The sequence below is a fragment of the Theropithecus gelada genome, chromosome 19 (genome assembly GCF_003255815.1).
Source record: "Theropithecus gelada isolate Dixy chromosome 19, Tgel_1.0, whole genome shotgun sequence".
NCBI lineage: Eukaryota > Metazoa > Chordata > Mammalia > Primates > Cercopithecidae > Theropithecus > Theropithecus gelada.
In genome coordinates this window covers 23,899,857-23,918,087 of record NC_037687.1, presented here as the reverse complement: position 1 = coordinate 23,918,087, position 18,231 = coordinate 23,899,857, and the positions used below count along the sequence as shown (strand labels likewise).

Below are 18,231 nucleotides of genomic sequence, written 5' to 3'. Positions count from 1 at the left end.
TGGCCGGATCTCAGCTCACTGCAAGCTCCGCCTCCCGGGTTCACGCCATTCTCCTGCCTCAGCCTCCCGAGTAGCTGGGACTACAGGCGCCCGCCACCGCACCCGGCTAGTTTTTTGTATTTTTTAGTAGAGACAGGGTTTCACCGTGTTAGCCAGGATGGTTTCGATCTCCTGACCTCGTGATCCGCCCGTCTCGGCCTCCCAAAGTGCTGGGATTACAGGCTTGAGCCACCGCGCCCGGCCCAGGCTCAGTTTTAAACACCCTAAATCCATTCCCACTCTCATCTCCCTCTCTACCATTCCCTCCTCCAGGAAGCCACCCCTGATCTCCCCCTCCCTGCCCCTCAACACCCTGGTTCTGGCTCCAGGGTGAGGCTGATGCCACAGCTCTCAAGCCCCTCCCCTGCCGCCACCTCATACCCTGAAATCCTGTGCCATCCCATCATCTCCCTGATGGTCAGCCTGACAACTCTGATTTTGCATGAAAAGCCAGAAATATCTTTTAAAAATCAGAATTACCCAAATTTTAAAATGTTGGCCACTAATTAAGAATATTTTGGCGGGGCGCGATGGCTCACACCTATAATGCCAGCACTTTGGGAGGCCAAGGTGGGCGGATCACGAGGTCAGGAGATTGAGACCATCCTGGCTCACATGGTGAAACCCTGTCTCTACCAAAAATACAAAAAATTAGCCAGGCGTGGTGGTGGGCGCCTGTAGTCCCAGCTACTCGGGAGGCTGAGGCAGGAAAATGGTGTGAACCCGGGAGGCAGAGCTTGCAGTGAACTGAGATAGTACCACTGCGCTCCAGCCTGGACAACAGAGTGAGACTCTGCCTCAAAAAAAAAAAAAAAAAACTTTTTTTTTTTTTTAACAGAATGAGTCAAACTAATAGAAACATGAAGTAGAATGACGGGTGTCGGGGTTGCGGGCAGGGGAATGGGGAGTTGTTTGATGGTACAGAGTTTCAGTTTGGGAAGATGAAAAGGTCCCAGAGGTTTGTCGGCACAATAATGTGAATGCACCTAACACGACTGAACTGTGTGCTGAAAAATGGTTAAGATGGTACATTTAATGTTATACGTATTTAATTAGAATTAAAAAAAAAATTTTTAAGTAGGGTGCTGAAAAATATAAATGAAAAAAAGGTCAGGCTGGGCGTGGTGGCTCACGCCTGTAATCCCACACTTTGAGAGGACAAGGTGGGTGGATCACCTGAGGTCAAGAGTTTGAGACCAGCCTGGCCAACACGGTGAAACCCCATCTCTACTAAAAATACAAAAGTTAGCCAGGTGTGAGGGCGGGTGCCTGTAATCCTAGCTACTCAGGAGGCCGAGGCAGGAAATCACTTGAACCTGAGAGGTGGAGGTTGCAGTGAGCCGAGATGGCATCACTGCATTCTAGCCTGGGCGACAGAGCGAGACTCTGTCTTGAAAAAAAAAAAAAGAAAAAGAAAAACAAAATACAAGTGGGGTGGGCCAGGTACAGTGACTCATGCCTGTGATCCCAGCAATTTGGGAGGCCAAGGCAGGAGGATCACTTGAACCTGGGAGGTGGAGGTTACAGTGAGCTGAGATGGCACCATTGCACTACAGCCTGGGTGACAGAGCGAGACTTCGTCTCGGGAAAAAAAAAAAATCGAAAAAACAAACTAAAAAAAGAAAAACAAAACAAAAGTGGGGTGGGCCAGGTACAGTGACTCACACCTGTGATCCCACCAATTTGGGAGGCCAAGGCAGGAGGATCGCTTGAGTCCAGGAGTTCGAGACCAACCTGAGTAACATAAGGAGACTTCATCTCTACAAAAAATAAAAAATTAGCTGGGTGCGGTGCTACTCACCTATGGTCCCAACCACTCAGGATGCTGAGGTGGGGAATGGCTTGAGCCAGTGAGCCATGATCATGCCACTGCACTCAGCCTGGACGAGAGTGAGACCCTGTCTCAAAAAACCCAACAACAAAAAAGTGGGGTAGCTTGCATCAAAAGAGGCTGCTAACCTTAGGACACTCCCCTCCACATTCATTGGCCACACCCTCAAGCACCAGATGGCGCTGTCTCCTTGTCCCCACCGCGACTTTGAAAGTTTGGCTGGCGGGTCTCCAGCACAGGTGGTGTAGCTCTGGGTTCCAAGCAGATGATCAAATAAAGTGTCCCCATGATGACTTTTTGTAGGTTTCTGTCCTTCCTAGAGAGAGGGGACATCTAGCTAACCTCCCTATGTCCTAAATCCTCTGTCCCCTCCTCCCCATTTCCACAGCTCCCTCTTCAACCAGGTCCACCCACATTCCCATCCAACCTCCCCCGATCTCCTGGCAATTCCTCTCCTCGTGATAGCCAGAAGAGTCTTCCTAAAGCACAAGTCAGGCCTCTCCTTCCCCTGCTCTCAACTTGCCATGGCTCCCCAGTGCCCAGGGGAGAAAGTGGAAGCTTCTTCTGACATTCCCCTTGTCTGTTCCCCATTCCGCCCTCATCTCTTGCCATGCTTTCCCCAACCTGTATGCTTAAGTCACCCAGAACATTTTCTGAAACTGCTCTTATTTCTTTTCTTTTCTTTCTTTTTTTTTTTTTTTTGAGATGGAATATCCCTCTGTTGCCAAGGCTGTAGTGCAGTGGCAGTGATCTCATCTCACTGCAACCTCCTGGGTTCAAGCAATTCTCCTGCCTCAGCCTCCCGAGTAGCAGGGACTACAGGTGCATGCCACACCTGGTTAATTTTAAATATACATATATATATATATATATTTTTTTTTTTTTGAGACGAAATTTCGCTTTTGTTCCCCAGGGTGAAGTGCAATGACACCATCTTGGCTCACTGCAACCTGTACCTCCCAGGTTCAAGCGATTCTTCTGCCTCAGCCTTCCAAGTAGCTGGGATTACAGGCATGCGCCACCATATCCAGCTAATTTTGTATTTTTAGTAGAGACGGCGTTTCTCCATGTTGGTCAGGCTGGTCTCGAACTCCTGACCTCAGGTGATCCACCCACCCTGGCCTCCCAAAGTGCTGGGATTACAGGCGTGAGCCACCGCACCCAGCCAAAAACAAGTTTGTTTTTTTTTTTTGAGACAGAGTCTCGCTCTGTTGCCAGGCTGGAGTGAGGTGGTGCGATCTTGGCTCACTGCAACCTCCACCTCCCGGGTTCAAGTGATTCTCCTGCCTCAGCCTCCCAAGTAGCTGGGACTACAGAAGCGTGCCACCATGCCCGGCTAAGTTTTGTATTTTTAGTAGAGATGGGTTTTCACCATGTTGGCCAGCATGGTCTCAATCTCTTGACCTCATGATCCGCCTGCCTTGGCCTCCCAAAGTGTTGGGATTACAGGCGTGAGCCACCGCACCCGGCCAAAACAATTTTTGTTTTTAAAGGGACAGCGTCTTGCTTTGCTGACAAAAAATAAACAAAACTAGCTGGACGTGATGGCTTTTGCACCTGTAGTCCCAGTTACTTGGGAGGCTGAGGTGGGAAGATCACTTGAGCTGGGGAAGTCGAGGGTACAGTGAGCCATGATGGCACCATCGCACTCCAGCCCAGGCAATAGAGTGAGACCTTATCTTTTTTTTTTTGAAATGGAGTCTTGCTCTGTTGCCCAGGCTGGAGTGCAGTGGTGTAAACTCAGCTCACCGCAACCTCCACCTCCCAGGTTCAAGCGATTCTTCTGCCTCAGCCTCCTGAGTAGCTGGGATTACAGGCATGAACCACCATGCCGGGCTAATTTTTGTATTTTTAGTAGAGACAGTTTCACCACGTTGGTCAGGCTGGTCTCGAACTCCTGACCTCGTGATCTGCTCGCCTCGACCTCCCAAAATGCTGGGATTACAGGCATGAGCCACCGAGCCCAGCTTTTTTTTTTTTTTTTTTTTTAAAGCATCTCCCTATCACCCATGTACTTCCTATACCCCATTCCTGCCTTATTTTGCTCCCCTGGTAGTTGTCACGTGGATTTTACTTAGTCTGTTTGTTGCCAGAATCACCATGGAGGGCAGGGATCTGTTTTCCCTACTGTATCCCCAGAGCACAGCTCAGTGCCTGGCACATAGCAGGTGCTCAATAAATATGTGTTGAATGAATGAGTGACTTGAATTATTAACATAGGGAACGTGGGCTGGGTGTGGTGGTTCGCTCCTGTAATCCAAGAACTATAGGAAGCTGAGGCAGGAGGATCGCTTGAGCTCAGGAGTTCAAGACTAGCCCGGGCAACATAGTGGAACCCTGTCTCTACAAAAAATACAAAAATTAGCCAGGCATGGTGGAACCTACCTGTGGTCTCAGCTACTTAGGAGGGAGGCTGAGGTGGAAGGGTCCCTTGAGCCGAGGAGGTAGAGGCTGCAGTGAGCTGTGATCCAGCCACCGCACTCCAGCCTGGGTGACACAGTGAGACCCTGTCTCAAAAAAGAAAGACAGGAACCTCTGGCTCAGAGAGATGGGAAGGATGCAGGGATGAGAACCCAGGTCTCCGCTTCCGAGGCCCTGGCTCTTGCTACACTGTCTGACTGACTCTGGGTCGGCCAGGAGGTGCCCAGCAGGGCAGAGGACAGCAGCCAGGTCCTGGCTACCCTCAGGCCCACCACGGACCTTGGCCCTTGCAGACCAGACACCAGTGGGTTTGATGGCCAGATAAGGAGGTGCCACCTGCTGGTGAGGATGTGAGGGAAGCTGAGGCGGGGAAAGGAATCATCCAGTACCCTGACAAAGCCACGCAGACTTCACCACCTCTAAGGGCTACAAACTCCTTCATTGGGGCAAAGTGGATGCAATGATGATTTTGAAGGTCTGAATGTTCTAAATTTTTCTGAATCGGAGGATAATAATAACAATTCTAGCAGCTCACCCTGTGCCAGGCCCTGTTCTAAGCACTTTATGCATATTCACTTATTTAATCCTCACGTTATGATCAAATTTAAAAATGGAAACCAGTTGATGCGGTGGTTCACGCCTGTGATCCCAGCACTTTGGGAGGATGAGGCGGGGGGAGATTGCTTGAGTCTGGGATTTTGAGACCAGCGTGGACTGGTAAGACCCCATCTCTACAAAAAAATTAAAAAATTAGCCGGGCATGGTGGTGCGCGCCTGTAGTCCCAGCTACTCTGGTGGCTGAAGTCGAAGGATTTCTTGAGCCTAGGAAGCAGAGGCTGCAGTGAGTTGAGACTTTGCCACTGCACTCCAGCCTGTGTGACAGTGACACAGTGAGACCTTATCTCAAAAGAAAAAAAAAAAAAAAGGAAATAAAGGCACACAGAGTTAAAGAGTTAAGTCTCTGGGCAACAAGAGTGCCCAGAGTTGTCTTAAAGAGTTAAGTCTCTTTAACTCTCTATCAAGGTCACACAATGGGAAGTAGTGGACCCAAGAGTTGATCCAAGAAGCTGGCTACAGAGCTGTGCTTTAAACCAATAAACTTTGCCTTCTCTCTTGGGTTCTTTCTGAAGCCCTGACTCTCAACCCATCTCTGGTGAGCCTTCCCCAGCCCTAACCTGACAGGTGCTTTCAAAGCTTGGCTGTGGCACATTAATAAATTAATTCAACTCGGTAACTCAACAAACTCAAGTATTCTTTGTAGTGGACCTTGTGTTTTGAGGATACAGAATGAATGAGGTACTCATTAGGTCAGCCCTCCAGAAGACAGAAAGAAGACTGACAGGGCCACCTGTGGTGGCTCACACCTGTAATCTCAGTACTTTCAGAGGCCCAGGCGGTCGGATCACCTGAGGTCAGGAGTTAGAGACCAGCCTGGGCAACATGTGAAACCCCCTCTCTATAAAAAAATACAAAGATTAGCTGGGCATGGTGGTGTGCACCTGTAATCCCAACTATTGGGGAGGCTGAGGTGTGAGAATCACTTGAACTGGGGAAGCGGAGGTTGCAATGAGCCAAGATTGATCCACTGCACTCCAGCCTGGGCGAGATCGTGTCCCAAAAAAAAAAAAAAAAAAAAAAAAAGACGGACAACAACCATACAACTTACAGACAGGGCAAGAAACCAGCAAGGGGCGCAAGAGTAGAAACAAGGGGCTTGCCTTAGAAATGGTAGTCAGAGCCAGAGAGGACAGTTAAGCTGAGAACTTACTTGTCTCTCCAGTCCCCACAAAACAATGTAAATGAATCCAAATTCTCTTCAGGCCTTGGGTTCACGGGGTCTGAGCTGTGATTTGGCCTGAGCCTTAGTTCCTGCATCTGTGGAATGGGAATGTGACGGTTAGAAAAAAATGAGAGGTCTGGGCGCGGTGGCTCATGCCTGTAAATTCTAGCACTTTGGGAGGCCGAGGCAGGTGGATCACGAGGTCAGGAGTTCGAGACCAGCCTGGCCAACAAGGTGAAACCCCGTCTCTACTAAAAATACAAAACATTAGCCAGGCGTGGTGGCGGGCGCCTGTAATCCCAGCTACTCGGGAGGCTGAGGCAGGAGAATCACTTGAACCTAGGAGGTGGAGGCTGCAGTGAGCTGTGACCGTACCACTGCATTCCAGTCTGGGCAACAGAGCAAGACTCTGTCTCAAAAAAAAAAAAAAAAAAAGAAAAGAAAAAAATGAGAGACATGGGAAAGCCTTAGGAAATAAGGGAAGGGCAGTTTCCATGAGAATGCGGGTGACACTGAGGGACTTCTTACCTCCTAGGTTGCAGGCTGGGGGAGTTCCAGGAGGGCAGTTCCAGCCCAGCTGAGCTGCACTCCTGAGAGGAGAACCAGAAAACCCCAAATTAGCCATTTCTGTACAATAGAGCACAATTTCATCTTATCCACAATAGTGGCAAGAGAAAGGTCAGGGAATCCTTTCTCTTGAAGTCCCATGATCTCAGGCACCACCTGGGGTGTCTCAGAAGTGGGGTGGGGTGAATGGGAGGGATGTCAGTTATTACAGCAACCTATAACCATCCCTCTAGCATGAATGTGTCCAGAAAAGGTAGGGCTAGAAGCCAACAGAAGCTGTTACCATGACAACCCCCTCCCTAGACACACTCCACCTCTGAGAGATTCTTAAAACATCCCCTGGCCAGGGGCGATGGCTCACACCTGTAATTCCAGTACTTTGGGAGGCTGAGGCGGGCCTAAGGCTGATCACCTGAGGTCGGGAGTTCAAGACCAGCCTGACCAACATGGAGAAATCCCGTCTCTACTAAAAAAAAAAATTAGCCAGGCGTGGTGGCACATGCCTGTAATCCCAGCTACTCAGGAGGCTGAGGCAGGAGAACGGCTTGAACCAGGGAGGCAGGGGTTGTGGTGAGCTGAGATCGGGCCATTGCATCCCAGCCTGGGCAACAAGAGTGAAACTCCATCTCCAAAAAAAAAAAAAAAAATTCCCCTCCTTGGTTGGGCTTGGTTCCTAGGGTCACTCGAAGGGGGCTTCTCTATTACCATAGTAACCAGGCCTTGACCTTGCCTGTTTCTCATCCCCCAGAGGATGGTCCAGGCCCTGTAACCATAGCAACTGTTCCTCAGCAGAGCATCTCCTCCTCTAAATAAAAACACCTGGTTGGTTTGGTGCATGGGCCTCCCACAATGGGAAGGGGAAGACGGTTACCACGGTAATGCCAACTAGGTGGCTATGGGGGAGGGACTGGGGAAGAGGTGCTTCTCTTAGAGATCAGCGTCTTTGGGGCTGGGGTACTTTCTACCTGAATGCTAGGTGTGGGGGGTTGCCATAGTAACCAATGAGGAAAGGAGCAGAAGGACCACCAGGGACTTAGGTTACCTTAGCAACCTTCTCCTGGTGCAGAGTCCGAAGAGGTTTGGGGCTCCATAACCACAAAGGTGGAAGGGAGGGGAAGGCTGTCCCCCACCAACTCGCCCCCACCAATGGGGAAGGGTTACCATGACAACCGACCTGGACAGGAATCAGAGAGGATGGGGCCACTGCTGGTCGCCCTTTCTCTCAGAGTAAAAGTAATTGCCCAGGAGAGTGATGTTTGGGTGTGGAAGGGGTAAGGCTCTTTCTCTGGGGCGGAGTAGGAGGAGGGGGGCAGAAAGTGGCCCCTTCCTCAGTCTCACTCCAGCGAGGGGGACCGTCGTGCGGGGCCTGGGTCTCCCTCGCCCTCCTCGGGGCGCGATCTCCCTCCCGCCGCCCCCCGCGCGGGCACGCTAGCCCTCGGGGTCGACCCGGGTGGGCGAGGCTCGTGCCCGGCCTCGCGCTCTCCGCCAGCCCCTCTTCCCACTGTCCTCCGTCAGGCGCGCGCGGGGTGGTGGGGTGTGTGTGTGTGTGTGTGTATGTGTGTGGTGGTGGTGGGGGGGGTGTGTTGGAGCGCCCGCGCAGGCGCGCGAAGCATAGCGGGCGCGCGGGCCGGCCCCGGGGCCTCCATGATGGAGGAGCGAGCGGCCGCCGCGGTCGCCGCCGCCGCCTCCTCCTGCCGTCCGCTCGGCTCAGGCGCGGGCCCTGGCCCCACTGGGGCGGCCCCGGTCTCCGCCCCTGCCCCCGGGCCGGGCCCGGCAGGTAAGGGAGGCGGCGGCGGAGGCAGCCCTGGGCCCACGGCGGGCCCGGAGCCCCTGAGCCTGCCGGGGATCCTGCACTTTATCCAGCACGAGTGGGCGCGCTTTGAAGCCGAGAAAGCCCGCTGGGAGGCCGAGCGCGCCGAGTTACAGGTGAGCGCCGTCCCGGGACCCCCGACCCCCCACCCGGCCCGGCCCGGCCCGGCCCGGCCTCACCCGCCGCCGCCGCCGCCGCCGCCATCTTGGAGCAATGGCCGCCGGGACGGCCGGGGGGGGGGCGGGAGGGGACCGCGACGGTCCCGGAGGGCGAGTGAGGGGCCGTCCGAGGGGTGTCCTGAGGGCACCCCGGGTGGGAGGGGACCGGGACGGCCCGAGGTGGGAGTGGAGGGACCGGGGGTGGGAGGGATCACCGGGACCGGCCGAGAGAGAGGGGCCGAGGTACCAGAACTGGCTGGGAGTGGGACTGGGACTGGAACTGAGCGCGCCGGCCGCGGGGCTCCTGAGAGAGGCGACTCGGGCCCTAGAGGGGAGCCCCAAGAGAACTCGGGAAAGGGTGTGGAGAGGAGCTGGAGGGGTCTGGGAAAGACCTGAGTGGTCTCCTGTGGGAGTGAGCAGAAGCTCGGCGGGCGCAGAGGGACCCCCGACCCCGGCCCTAGCCAGGTGCAGGTGGGAAGTAGAAGCGTCCGAGGGGGGACTTGGGACACGCTGGGAAAGAGCGGATCCAGACCGGGAACCGGGAGGAGTTAGGGAGAGGAAGTCCGGGAGCCTGAGATGGGTGTGTTTCGGGACGACTGGACAGTGGGCACGGAAGGGTGGCTGTGTAAGGACCCGAGAGGTGGGAAGAGAGTTTCGAGGGGTCCAGGATGAAGGTGTGTGGCTTTCCCTCTTAGGGGAAACTTTGGGGATCCCGGGCATGTGTGGCTGCAGAGTGCAGGGAAGGGATCTTTGGAGTGGAAGTGTGGACAGAACAGGAGATGTACCCTAGGAGCCTGGGTGGGAGAACTTGAGAGTGGAAGTTCCACTTGGGGGTGTGCAGGAGTGGGCGCGATGGCACTGAGATGGGACGTGTGTGTAGGATGTAGGAAGAGAACCCTGAACTGGAGTGTGGGGGTGTCGGGCATGTCCAGTATGGAGGTGAGGGTCCTGGGATGGTGCCAATGAGGACGAGTTAGGTGTTACCCTGGGGTGATGCTTTAGGGGGGAGAATTTTGTAGAGCCCGAAGGCAACATGAGGAGGCATCTCAGAGAGAACGGGGGTAGGGTGGGGTTGGGGGGAAGGAGATATGTTTGTGGAAGTCCTGGGAAAAGACCCCATGGTTTGTGGGGTAGCTTGGGACAGGGATATGCTCCGGGCTGATGTGTGGAAGAGTCTGAAGAGTTCGGCTGGGGTTTGTGACCTCGTGGAACATCAGGTCCATTGGCAGTGACTGGAGGATCATGGAGATGTCCGGATTTGAAGGGATCAGGAATGGCCCACTGGAAGTCTGAAGATTCTTGGACTGGGTTATTATTAGCAGAAATTGTCAGTACTTTTCTGCTAGTATTCCTTGTAGCAGCCCACGTTTCCCCTTCCGATTTGCCGTTTTCTATCTAGTGGAAGCTGGCACCCAAATAAATAACTGATGAGAATTTTGTCGGTAGGGATGGGGTGCGGTGGTTCATGCCTGTAATCCCAGCACTTAGGGAGGCTGAGGTGGGAGGATCCCTTGAGCCCAGGAGTTCCAGGCCAGCCTGGCCAACATAGCAAGACCTCATCTCTACAAAAAAGTACAAAAATTAGCCGCGCGTGGTGATGTGTACCTGTAGTCCCAGCTACTCAGGAGGCTGAGGTGGGAGGATTGCTTGAACCCCGGAGGTTGAGGCTGCAGTGAGCCATGATTGCACCACTGCACTCCAGCCTGGGCGAAAGAGTGAGATCCTATCTCAGAAAACAACAACAACAAAAACTGCATTTTGTTCATAGGATGAGTAAAGACCTCAAGTAACTCTCCCCCTGCCCTCACTTGTGGTGGCTGAGGCTTGGAGCTGGGGTGGGAGCAGAATCCTTATGTAACTGCTCTCACTTGTGTCCCACTCTCTACTTCCGAAGCTCTTTCCCAGCATACATCTCATCAGATCTTCTCAGTGCCCCGTGATGTAGCAGAGGCAGTGTCATTACCTCACTCAGCAATAACGGCACCAGCTGCAATTTAGTGAGCACATACCATGTCTGGGGCTGTGTATCAAGTACTGTAGATATGAGCTGTCATTTCATTCTTGTGGCCTTCTGGGAGGGTAAAGGATATTCCCCCTGCCTTTAAAAAAAAAAAGCACGAGGAAATGGAAGTTTTGAGAGGGTGATTTATCGAGGATCCCAGCAGATGAGCAGAAGGGCTTGTCTGTGGACCTTTTTTTTTTTTCTTTTGAGACAGAGTCTCACTCTGTCACCTAGGCTGGAGTGCAGTGGCATGATCTCGGCTCATTGCAACCACTACCTCCCAGTTGCAAGCAATTCTCCTGCCTCAGCCTCCCAAGTAGCTGGGATTACAGGTGTGCACCACCACGCCTGGCTGATTTTTGTATTTTTAGTAGAGATGGGGGTTTTGCCACGTTGTTCAGGCTGGTTTTGAACTCCTGGCCGCCAGAGATCCACCTGCCTCGGCCTCCCAAAGTGCTGTGATTACAGGTGTAAGCCACCATGCCCGACCGTCGGTGGACTTTTAAGCACATGTTCTGTACCTCTCTGCTACCCAGTACAGTTGAGAAAATTGGTTCAGGCAGGCGTAGTGGCCTCCCCAGGGTCACCCAAGCAGTCATAGCAGAGCTTGGACTGAATCTTAGCCTCTGGGATGTTGCACCAGTGCACTGCACAGCACCCACCACACCATCTTCTCATCCTGGAGGCTGATGAGAGAAAAGATGTTTATCCCCTCACTTAATGACCTTTCTTGGAGTTTGAGAGGAACTAGTGTCTGGCATGGTGCCAGCACTGTCACTTTGCACTTTTGTTTTCTTTTATTGTTACATTAGTAAAAATTCAGACATCTCAGAGGGGTGTGTGTGTGTGTATACACATATATATGTGAGTGAAAAAGGAAAGTTCCTTCTCTTCATCCCTTTCTTGCTCTTCTCTCCCGAGAGAAAAGAGTTATTGTGTTTGTGTAATAGATGAACTGCTGCTGTATGTATCATTCTATGACATAATGTGTTTTGGTTTTCTTTCATATCAGCACAGAGAACTCTTTCTTACGCTTTTTCATAGCTGCATAGAGTCCCATGGGATGTTTACACCATAGCTGATTGAGTGTGACCCTGGTTGGTGGACTTTTAGATTTTTTCTAGTTTTTCTCCCCATCAGACATGGCTGCAGTGAGTACCCCTTATTCATGTGCGAGTGTGAAGCAGAACAGATGAGTGGAATAGTAGAATGGATGTGTTTATGAAACAGTGATTGGGCTGGGTGCGGTGGCTCGCGCCTGGAATCCCAGCACTTTGGGAGGCTGAGGCAGGTGGATCACGAGGTCTGGAGTTCAAGACCAGCATGGCCAGTATGGTGAAACCCTGTCTCTACTAAAAATACAAAAATTAGTCAGATGTGGTGGCAGGCGCCTGTAGTCCCAGCTGCTCGGGAGGCTGAGGCAGGAGAATCACTTGTACCCGGGAAGCGGAAGTTGCAGTGATCCGAGATCACACCATTGCACTCCAGCCTGGGTGACAGAGCGAGATGCCATCTCAAAAAAAAAGAAAAGAAAAAGAAACAGGGATTGACTCTGCCATGTTGACCCACCAGTTTACTCTCCCATCAGCGGCACCTCTTTTACACACCTTTACTTGAACACTTAGCGCTAACAGACAGTGTGACTTCCCCCGTGAGATCCCTTAAGACTTGGGCAGTGTCAGATTTTCCTGATGGACTCTGAATAACTTTTCTGTGAAGAGCTTAATACAGCTGCTCCTAGCAGAAGACCTGCCGTGCGACCCTGTTTAGTACACGTGTGTTGAATGGCAGGGAAGGCAGCCCCTCGGGAGGTCCTGGCAGTAGGCGCCGTAAGTTTGGAGCAGGAAGGTGGTGGAGCTTCAGTCTGATAATGAGCAGGCATTTGCTAGGTGGGGGATTCTGAGAAGTAGGTGATGCGGTTTCTGCCCATCCGAAACTTCCAAGCTGGCAGAGGAAGCTTGTTCGTGCAGGGGACCGCAAAGCTGTAGTTGATTGTGTGGCTCTGCCCCTGTTCTGTGGCAACTCTGAGAGGGGAAGCTTTTTGAGGATAGGAGGGACATTTTAATGAGGGATCTGAACTGGAGATTTGTATAGGAGCAGTGACAGGGAGCTGCAGTGAGTGCGGTGCCAGCAGAGAATGTGCGGAGCTGTCCCCTCCCCACTCCGGCTTCCTGGGGGCTCATCCCTGCCAGCAGCTGTTGAAGCTTGGGAAGGAGCCCCTTAGGAGATGCAGGGCTAGGTGGCACGAAACGGGAACTCCTCCCAGGGAGCTGGGACAGGAAGCAGCGAATTCAGAGAGGCATCAGCTCCTGGGAGGACTGAATTGCTAGGACTCCTCCGAAGCCTTTAGATGTTGCCTTGCTGGGAATAGCTGGAGGGGCGGAGAGGCAGTAGCTGCCAGGTATCAGAAGGTTTTGGGGGCACGTGCTCTGTGGCTCTGGCCAGAGGGAGTGGCAGTGGGTGGGTGTGATGAGCAGTGGTGAGCGGCACTTCCAGATCCCGGATTGACCCTCAGGCCTACCACAGCCCTTGGCACTTGCAGACCAGGCAGCCAGTGGGGACTGCTGGCATCTGCAGCGAGGGAAGGACTGGCCACTGATGCTTCCCGTTTTTGTTGGGTTTCCACCTCCCTGAGACGCTCCAACCACATCTTTCTGGTTCTGTTTCCAGAGGCACTGGAAAAGGGACAGCAAAGCAGAGTGGGCGGCTGAGACCCTTACGTCCACATTAGGAGGAGGGAGACCATGGCCCAGTGAGGCAGCAGAGGGATGAAGGGGGAACCCAACCAGTGACAGGTCTGGGTGGGATGCCCGACTCCGCCTCCCGCCCCCACAGATAGACCTCCAGTGTGCCCCCGTCCTAGTCCAGGCCACTGCCGTTCTGTCCTGGGATTTCTGGGACTGCCCTCATCTGTGATGGGGGTCTCTGTGTCCAGCTCTGCCGCTCTCCTGCTCCCTCGTCAGTTCTCCATGTTTTAGCTGGGGCTGCCCTTGTAACATGCGAATCGGTTACCTCTCTCTACTTAAAACCCTTCCATGGCTTCCCTGAGCCTTTTACACATTCTGAAGCAGCCATCCTGGCCTTTTTAGAGTTCCTTAAGCCCACTGTGCTGCTCTTGCCTCCGTCCTCTGCCAGCAGGGCCCTTCCCTCCCCTGGCTAACTTCTCTTCAGCTTCAGGCCTTAGCTGAACTGTCGCCTCTTGTCCCTCCTCCCATAGCATCCTTCACTCCCACAACGGGGTCTAGTCACATTGCGTGTGAGCTGCTGCTCATGTCTGTCTCCTGCACGGGACTGAGCCCTGTGGGTGTAGGAACCACGTGGCTCCTCTGTTATTGCCCAGTGCCTTACTGGGGCACCTCATGCGTGTGGGCAATCACCAAACAGTGGCAGGTGTTGACCAAGGTGTAGGTTCCCAGCAGGCTGAACTGCCCCGGGAGGTTGAGGAATCAATCACCAAAGCCCAGGAGGGCAGGGAAGAGAGTGAGGAGGAAAGTCAGAGCTTGTCTTTGGTGGTCGGTCCACCTCTCCTCACACCTTCTCCAGTGATTCAGAGAGTAGATTTGGGGGACCGAGAAGATACATGAAGGACAGAAACGCCTTAGAGATGTTGATGTCAGATAAGTAGTTTCCCCATCTGGCCTTGGATGTTTATATACATATGTGTCTCGAAGCGGACAGATGAGGTTCTTTTCTATAAGGTAACTGGTGACATGTATTTCTTTTTTTTTGAGACAAAGTCTCGACCTGTCACCCAGGCTGGAGTGCAGTAGCACGATCTTGGCTCACTGCAACCTCCACCTCCCAGGTTCAAGCGAGTCTCCTGCCTCAGCCTCCCAAGTAGCTGGGACTTCAGGTGTGTACCACCACGCCTGGCTAAGTTTTTTGTATTTTTAGTAGAGATGGGGTTTCACCATGTTGCCCAGGCTGGTCTCGAACTCCTGACCTTAAGTCATCTGCCCACCTCAACCTCCCAAAGGGCTGGGATTATAGGTGTGAGCCACTGTGCCTGGCCATTTCATTGATCTACAGATCAAGTAGAAACAGACATTTCTACTTGATCTGGGGTCTCCAAGGGATCCTGCCTCCTGTAAGGAACTGGGCCCATTTTGGATTTGCAAAAAATGTACATGGAGAGTAAAAGTGATAAGAGAAGTAGAAGCTGGCATTTGTTAGCCTTTATTCTGTGCCAGGCCTTGGACTGAGCAGAAGCTAGCACATGAGGGGAGGGCACTCTTATGAGTCTCATTTTCTGGAGGGGCAAATAGAGGCTCAGAGAAGGCCAATGACCTGCCTAAGATCATGTAGCGAGTAAGTGTCTAAGTTGGGCCTGGAGCTCTGGCTGTTCTGGGCTGGAATGGTGGGGTGCTTGGGGAGAAGCCAGAGATGAGCCCTGGGCCAGGGCTTTGGCACAAGGGCTTCTGGACCATGGTCAGAGGCCAGGATCCTGCCTGGAAGGCAGTGGGCCCAGTGTCTCTAAATGACTTGTTGACAGACTGGAGCAGACAGGGCAGCTCAAGCCAGCAGACGGTGTGAAGTGCTTGGCAGGAACCCGGGGTCGTGTCTGTGGCACATTTCTCTCACACCCTGGGCAGAATGCAGTGGGACGGCTGGTCCCACAGTGGGCTTGGCTTGTAAAGCTTTTGTATTGGAGCCGGAGCCGAGCCAAGCCACCCACTCTTGTCCCAAAGCTCCAGAAGTAGCTTCCCACGCCTCCCAGAGACAGATGCTCTGGTAAGAATAGTGGGACACCACCTCCACCAGTAGCCTTAGGGACAGCACCTGCCAGAGGGTGTTGGGGGGAGTCCAGGGCAGTGAATGCCCACCCTCCTCTCCACTGCCATCCCTGACCCGACTTCCCTCCAAAAGCAGCCAGCAAGTGAGGCCTAGGCTGTCCCCATTGTCATCTCAGGGTTTAAGGGCTCCCCTTCGGCCCTCGTTGTGGATGACGTGGCAGGGGGCCTTGGAAACAGATCCAGCCTGTCCTCTCAGTGCTTCCTGAACCCTGGCTCGGGGTCTTTGTGCCGAGGAAGTGGCTGCCGCCCATCACTGTGGGGTGGCTGTGGGCTGGTACTGTGCCTGGATGAGTGACGGACACACCGGCAGTGAGCCTGAGCCCCGTTGTCTTCATTTGCCTCCTGTGTGCCCTCCCAGGCTCAGGTGGCCTTCCTCCAGGGAGAGAGGAAAGGGCAGGAGAATCTGAAGACAGACCTGGTGCGGCGGATCAAGATGCTAGAGTATGCGCTGAAGCAGGAAAGGTGAGCCTTCATCCTGCCCCGGGCCTGCCTTCTGGGTCCATGTCAAGCACAGTGTCAGGAGGCCACCAGCCACACCTCCTTCCAGCTGAGGGAGATTTGGGGTCGACATTCTTTTCCATCATTCCAGTACCATAAGGTTCTAGGGGAGAAACAAGATAGGGTAGGTGGGATTCCGGCTAGACGTCTACCAGAAACAGTATTCACGATGCTGGTGGCCCACTGTGCGCCAAATATTGTATAGTCCTTACCTCGGTTATCCCTTACCCCTTCCCGTAGCCTAACGGGTATTGTTAGCCCTGTTTCAGACGAGGAACTGGGGTTTCAAGGGCTGATGGTTTCTTCAAGGACCCCTGAGACTAGGGGTCTCAGGTTGCCTGACTCCAGGGAGTGATCTCTTCCACCAGGCCAGGGGTGTGGGGGATGCTTCAGCCTCAGTGGTAGGAGACCAGTTGTGGGAGGCCCCTGTGATTTGGGGTTTGGGATTCCGGATTCCTCAGGTAACTACTGACCCTGTCTACTCTCCCGCATCTCTTATTCATTAACCATTTGCTCTTTTAGGGCCAAATACCATAAACTGAAGTTTGGTACAGACCTGAACCAGGGGGAGAAGAAAGCAGATGTGTCAGAACAAGGTACCCACCCTCTGATGCTCGCGCGGTCGGCGCCCTCCCGTGGACGTGGAGTGTGCTGGAGAAGCAGGAAGATGGGGTCCCTCTTTCTCACTTTGCTCCTTAGAAGGCAGAATCGGCCCCGGGGCTGGGGAGGGGCGGATTCTCACTCTCAGAGTCCTCCCCATGGGCTGCCAGGTCCTGTGCTGGACCCTGGGGGCCAGTCCTGCTTGCCGTCTCCCTGTGCAACAGAGGCAGACACACGAGCAGCTCACGGGATCCCTTTGCGAGGAGTGGGCGCCAGGACTATTTATAGAGCGCTGGGGACGGTGCGGGAAAGCCGGGGAAGACGTCACTGAGGAGGTGGCGTTTGAACAGGGTTGCCATTCAGTCGTTCATCCAAAAAGACTTTATTTGTGGGGTACAGGCTTTGTATCACAGATCAGGAATACAGCAGAGAGCACGGGAGATGTGGTTCCTCCCCTCTGGTCCCTTAGAGTCTAAGCTTCTTGAAAGATGACTCTGTTCCCCAGCAGGAGAGTCAGGGGAGACAGCACAGATGCAGAGACGCACGCTGAACGAGTTAGAGCATAGGGAGTCGGTCACTGTGACTGGGCAAACGGTGTAGGGCAGGGGATGTGGGAGGGCGGGCCGGGTGAGGGGAAGCTTGGCTGAGGCAAGCTGAGAAGACCTTGTATGCTCAGCTGATAGTGATGGTCGTTACCTGCTGCCAGCTCTTCTCACTGGAACGGAAGTTCCACAGGGGCAGGTCTTTGTTGACCCGGGTAGCCCAGGTCCCTAGCCACGCACGACGTAGATGCCCAGAAAAGACTTGAATAAAATACTAAGCAAATTACCTCATTGCATCCTCCCAGCACTCCCAAGAGGGAGATGCTGTTATCATTAAGCTCATTTCTCAGAGGACGAAACTGACACCGCTTACCCTAACTCAGGGTCACACAGCTGGGATGGGGCAGAGCTGGGCTTGAACCTGGTCAGCCCTACTCTCAGAACCAGGCCAGCTTTCTGTGAAGGAAAATGACAACTCGCCAGAGTTTTGAGAAAAAGCCCTTATCTTGTCGGGGGCCAGTTTGGGGAACCACCAGTCAGGAGACCTAGAGATGAGGACCGCTTCAAGGAGGAGGCATCCCCACGTGGGGGAAGAGAGCAGGGTTCCAACACTCAGGAAGTGACGCCACAGGACCCGTGACAGTGACCGATTTGGGTTGGAGGGGTGAGGAGGATGGAGGAGGTGATGGGTAGGTGGCAGTGGCCCGACTAAGACAGCCTCCGTTCTCTCACCCGCCAGTCTCCAATGGCCCCGTGGAATCGGTCACCCTGGAGAACAGCCCGCTGGTGTGGAAGGAGGGGCGGCAGCTTCTCCGACAGTGAGTGTGCTTGGGGAGTGGGGCTGGGGTCACATGGCACATTTGGCTTGAGAGAGAAGTCCAAAGGCTCCACAGTCCTTTTGTGTACCCAGTGGGGACGCTGAACTATCAGTATCTTAGCCCGCCATGGCTGGAGTGGCCTTCACCCTGTGGGCGGAGCCTGGCCTGGGGACAGGGAGGGAAACGCACTGCAGGAGGCGGACATGGGAACGCCCCCATTGGAATGTGTCCCTGAATGCCTCTGTGGCTTTTTTATTTTTTTTTTTAATCTCAGTGGCCATAGGAGCCCTTTGTGGCCTTTTTTTTTTTTTTTTTTTTTTTTTTTTAAATCTCGGTGGCCATAGGAGCCCTGTGGCTTTGTTTTTTTTTTTT

The 18,231-nt window shown here is 53.5% G+C and overlaps 2 protein-coding genes across 16 annotated transcripts in view; one reads left to right on the top strand and one right to left on the bottom strand.

Annotated features, from left to right (window-relative positions):
• The window catches only part of FKRP (fukutin related protein), a 12,614-nt gene extending 3,939 nt beyond the window's left edge, over window positions 1–8,675 (bottom strand). Inside the window, exons 1-4 of one of the 13 annotated variants that reach the window (XM_025365814.1) lie at window positions 8,632–8,675; window positions 7,369–7,441; window positions 6,600–6,661; window positions 6,010–6,166 (exon numbers count right to left, since the gene is read on the bottom strand). The gene's annotated coding sequence lies outside the window, so the exon portion shown is untranslated. Of the gene's footprint in view, window positions 1–5,957; window positions 6,167–6,599; window positions 7,033–7,368; window positions 7,442–7,680; window positions 7,761–8,627 lie in introns of those variants that run through there. The other 12 variants (XM_025365821.1, XM_025365817.1, XM_025365822.1 and 9 more) reach the window with 12 other exon arrangements.
• STRN4 (striatin 4) overlaps window positions 8,239–18,231 on the top strand; it is a 27,100-nt gene continuing 17,107 nt past the window's right edge. For all 3 annotated transcript variants that reach the window (XR_003116789.1, XR_003116788.1, XM_025365810.1), the window contains exons 1-4: window positions 8,239–8,564; window positions 15,760–15,863; window positions 16,422–16,495; window positions 17,781–17,859. Coding sequence is in view for 1 of the 3 variants with exons in the window: in XM_025365810.1 (XP_025221595.1) it covers window positions 8,283–8,564; window positions 15,760–15,863; window positions 16,422–16,495; window positions 17,781–17,859 (539 nt within the window). In the remaining 2 variants the exon portion in view is untranslated. The remainder of the gene's footprint in view (window positions 8,565–15,759; window positions 15,864–16,421; window positions 16,496–17,780; window positions 17,860–18,231) is intronic.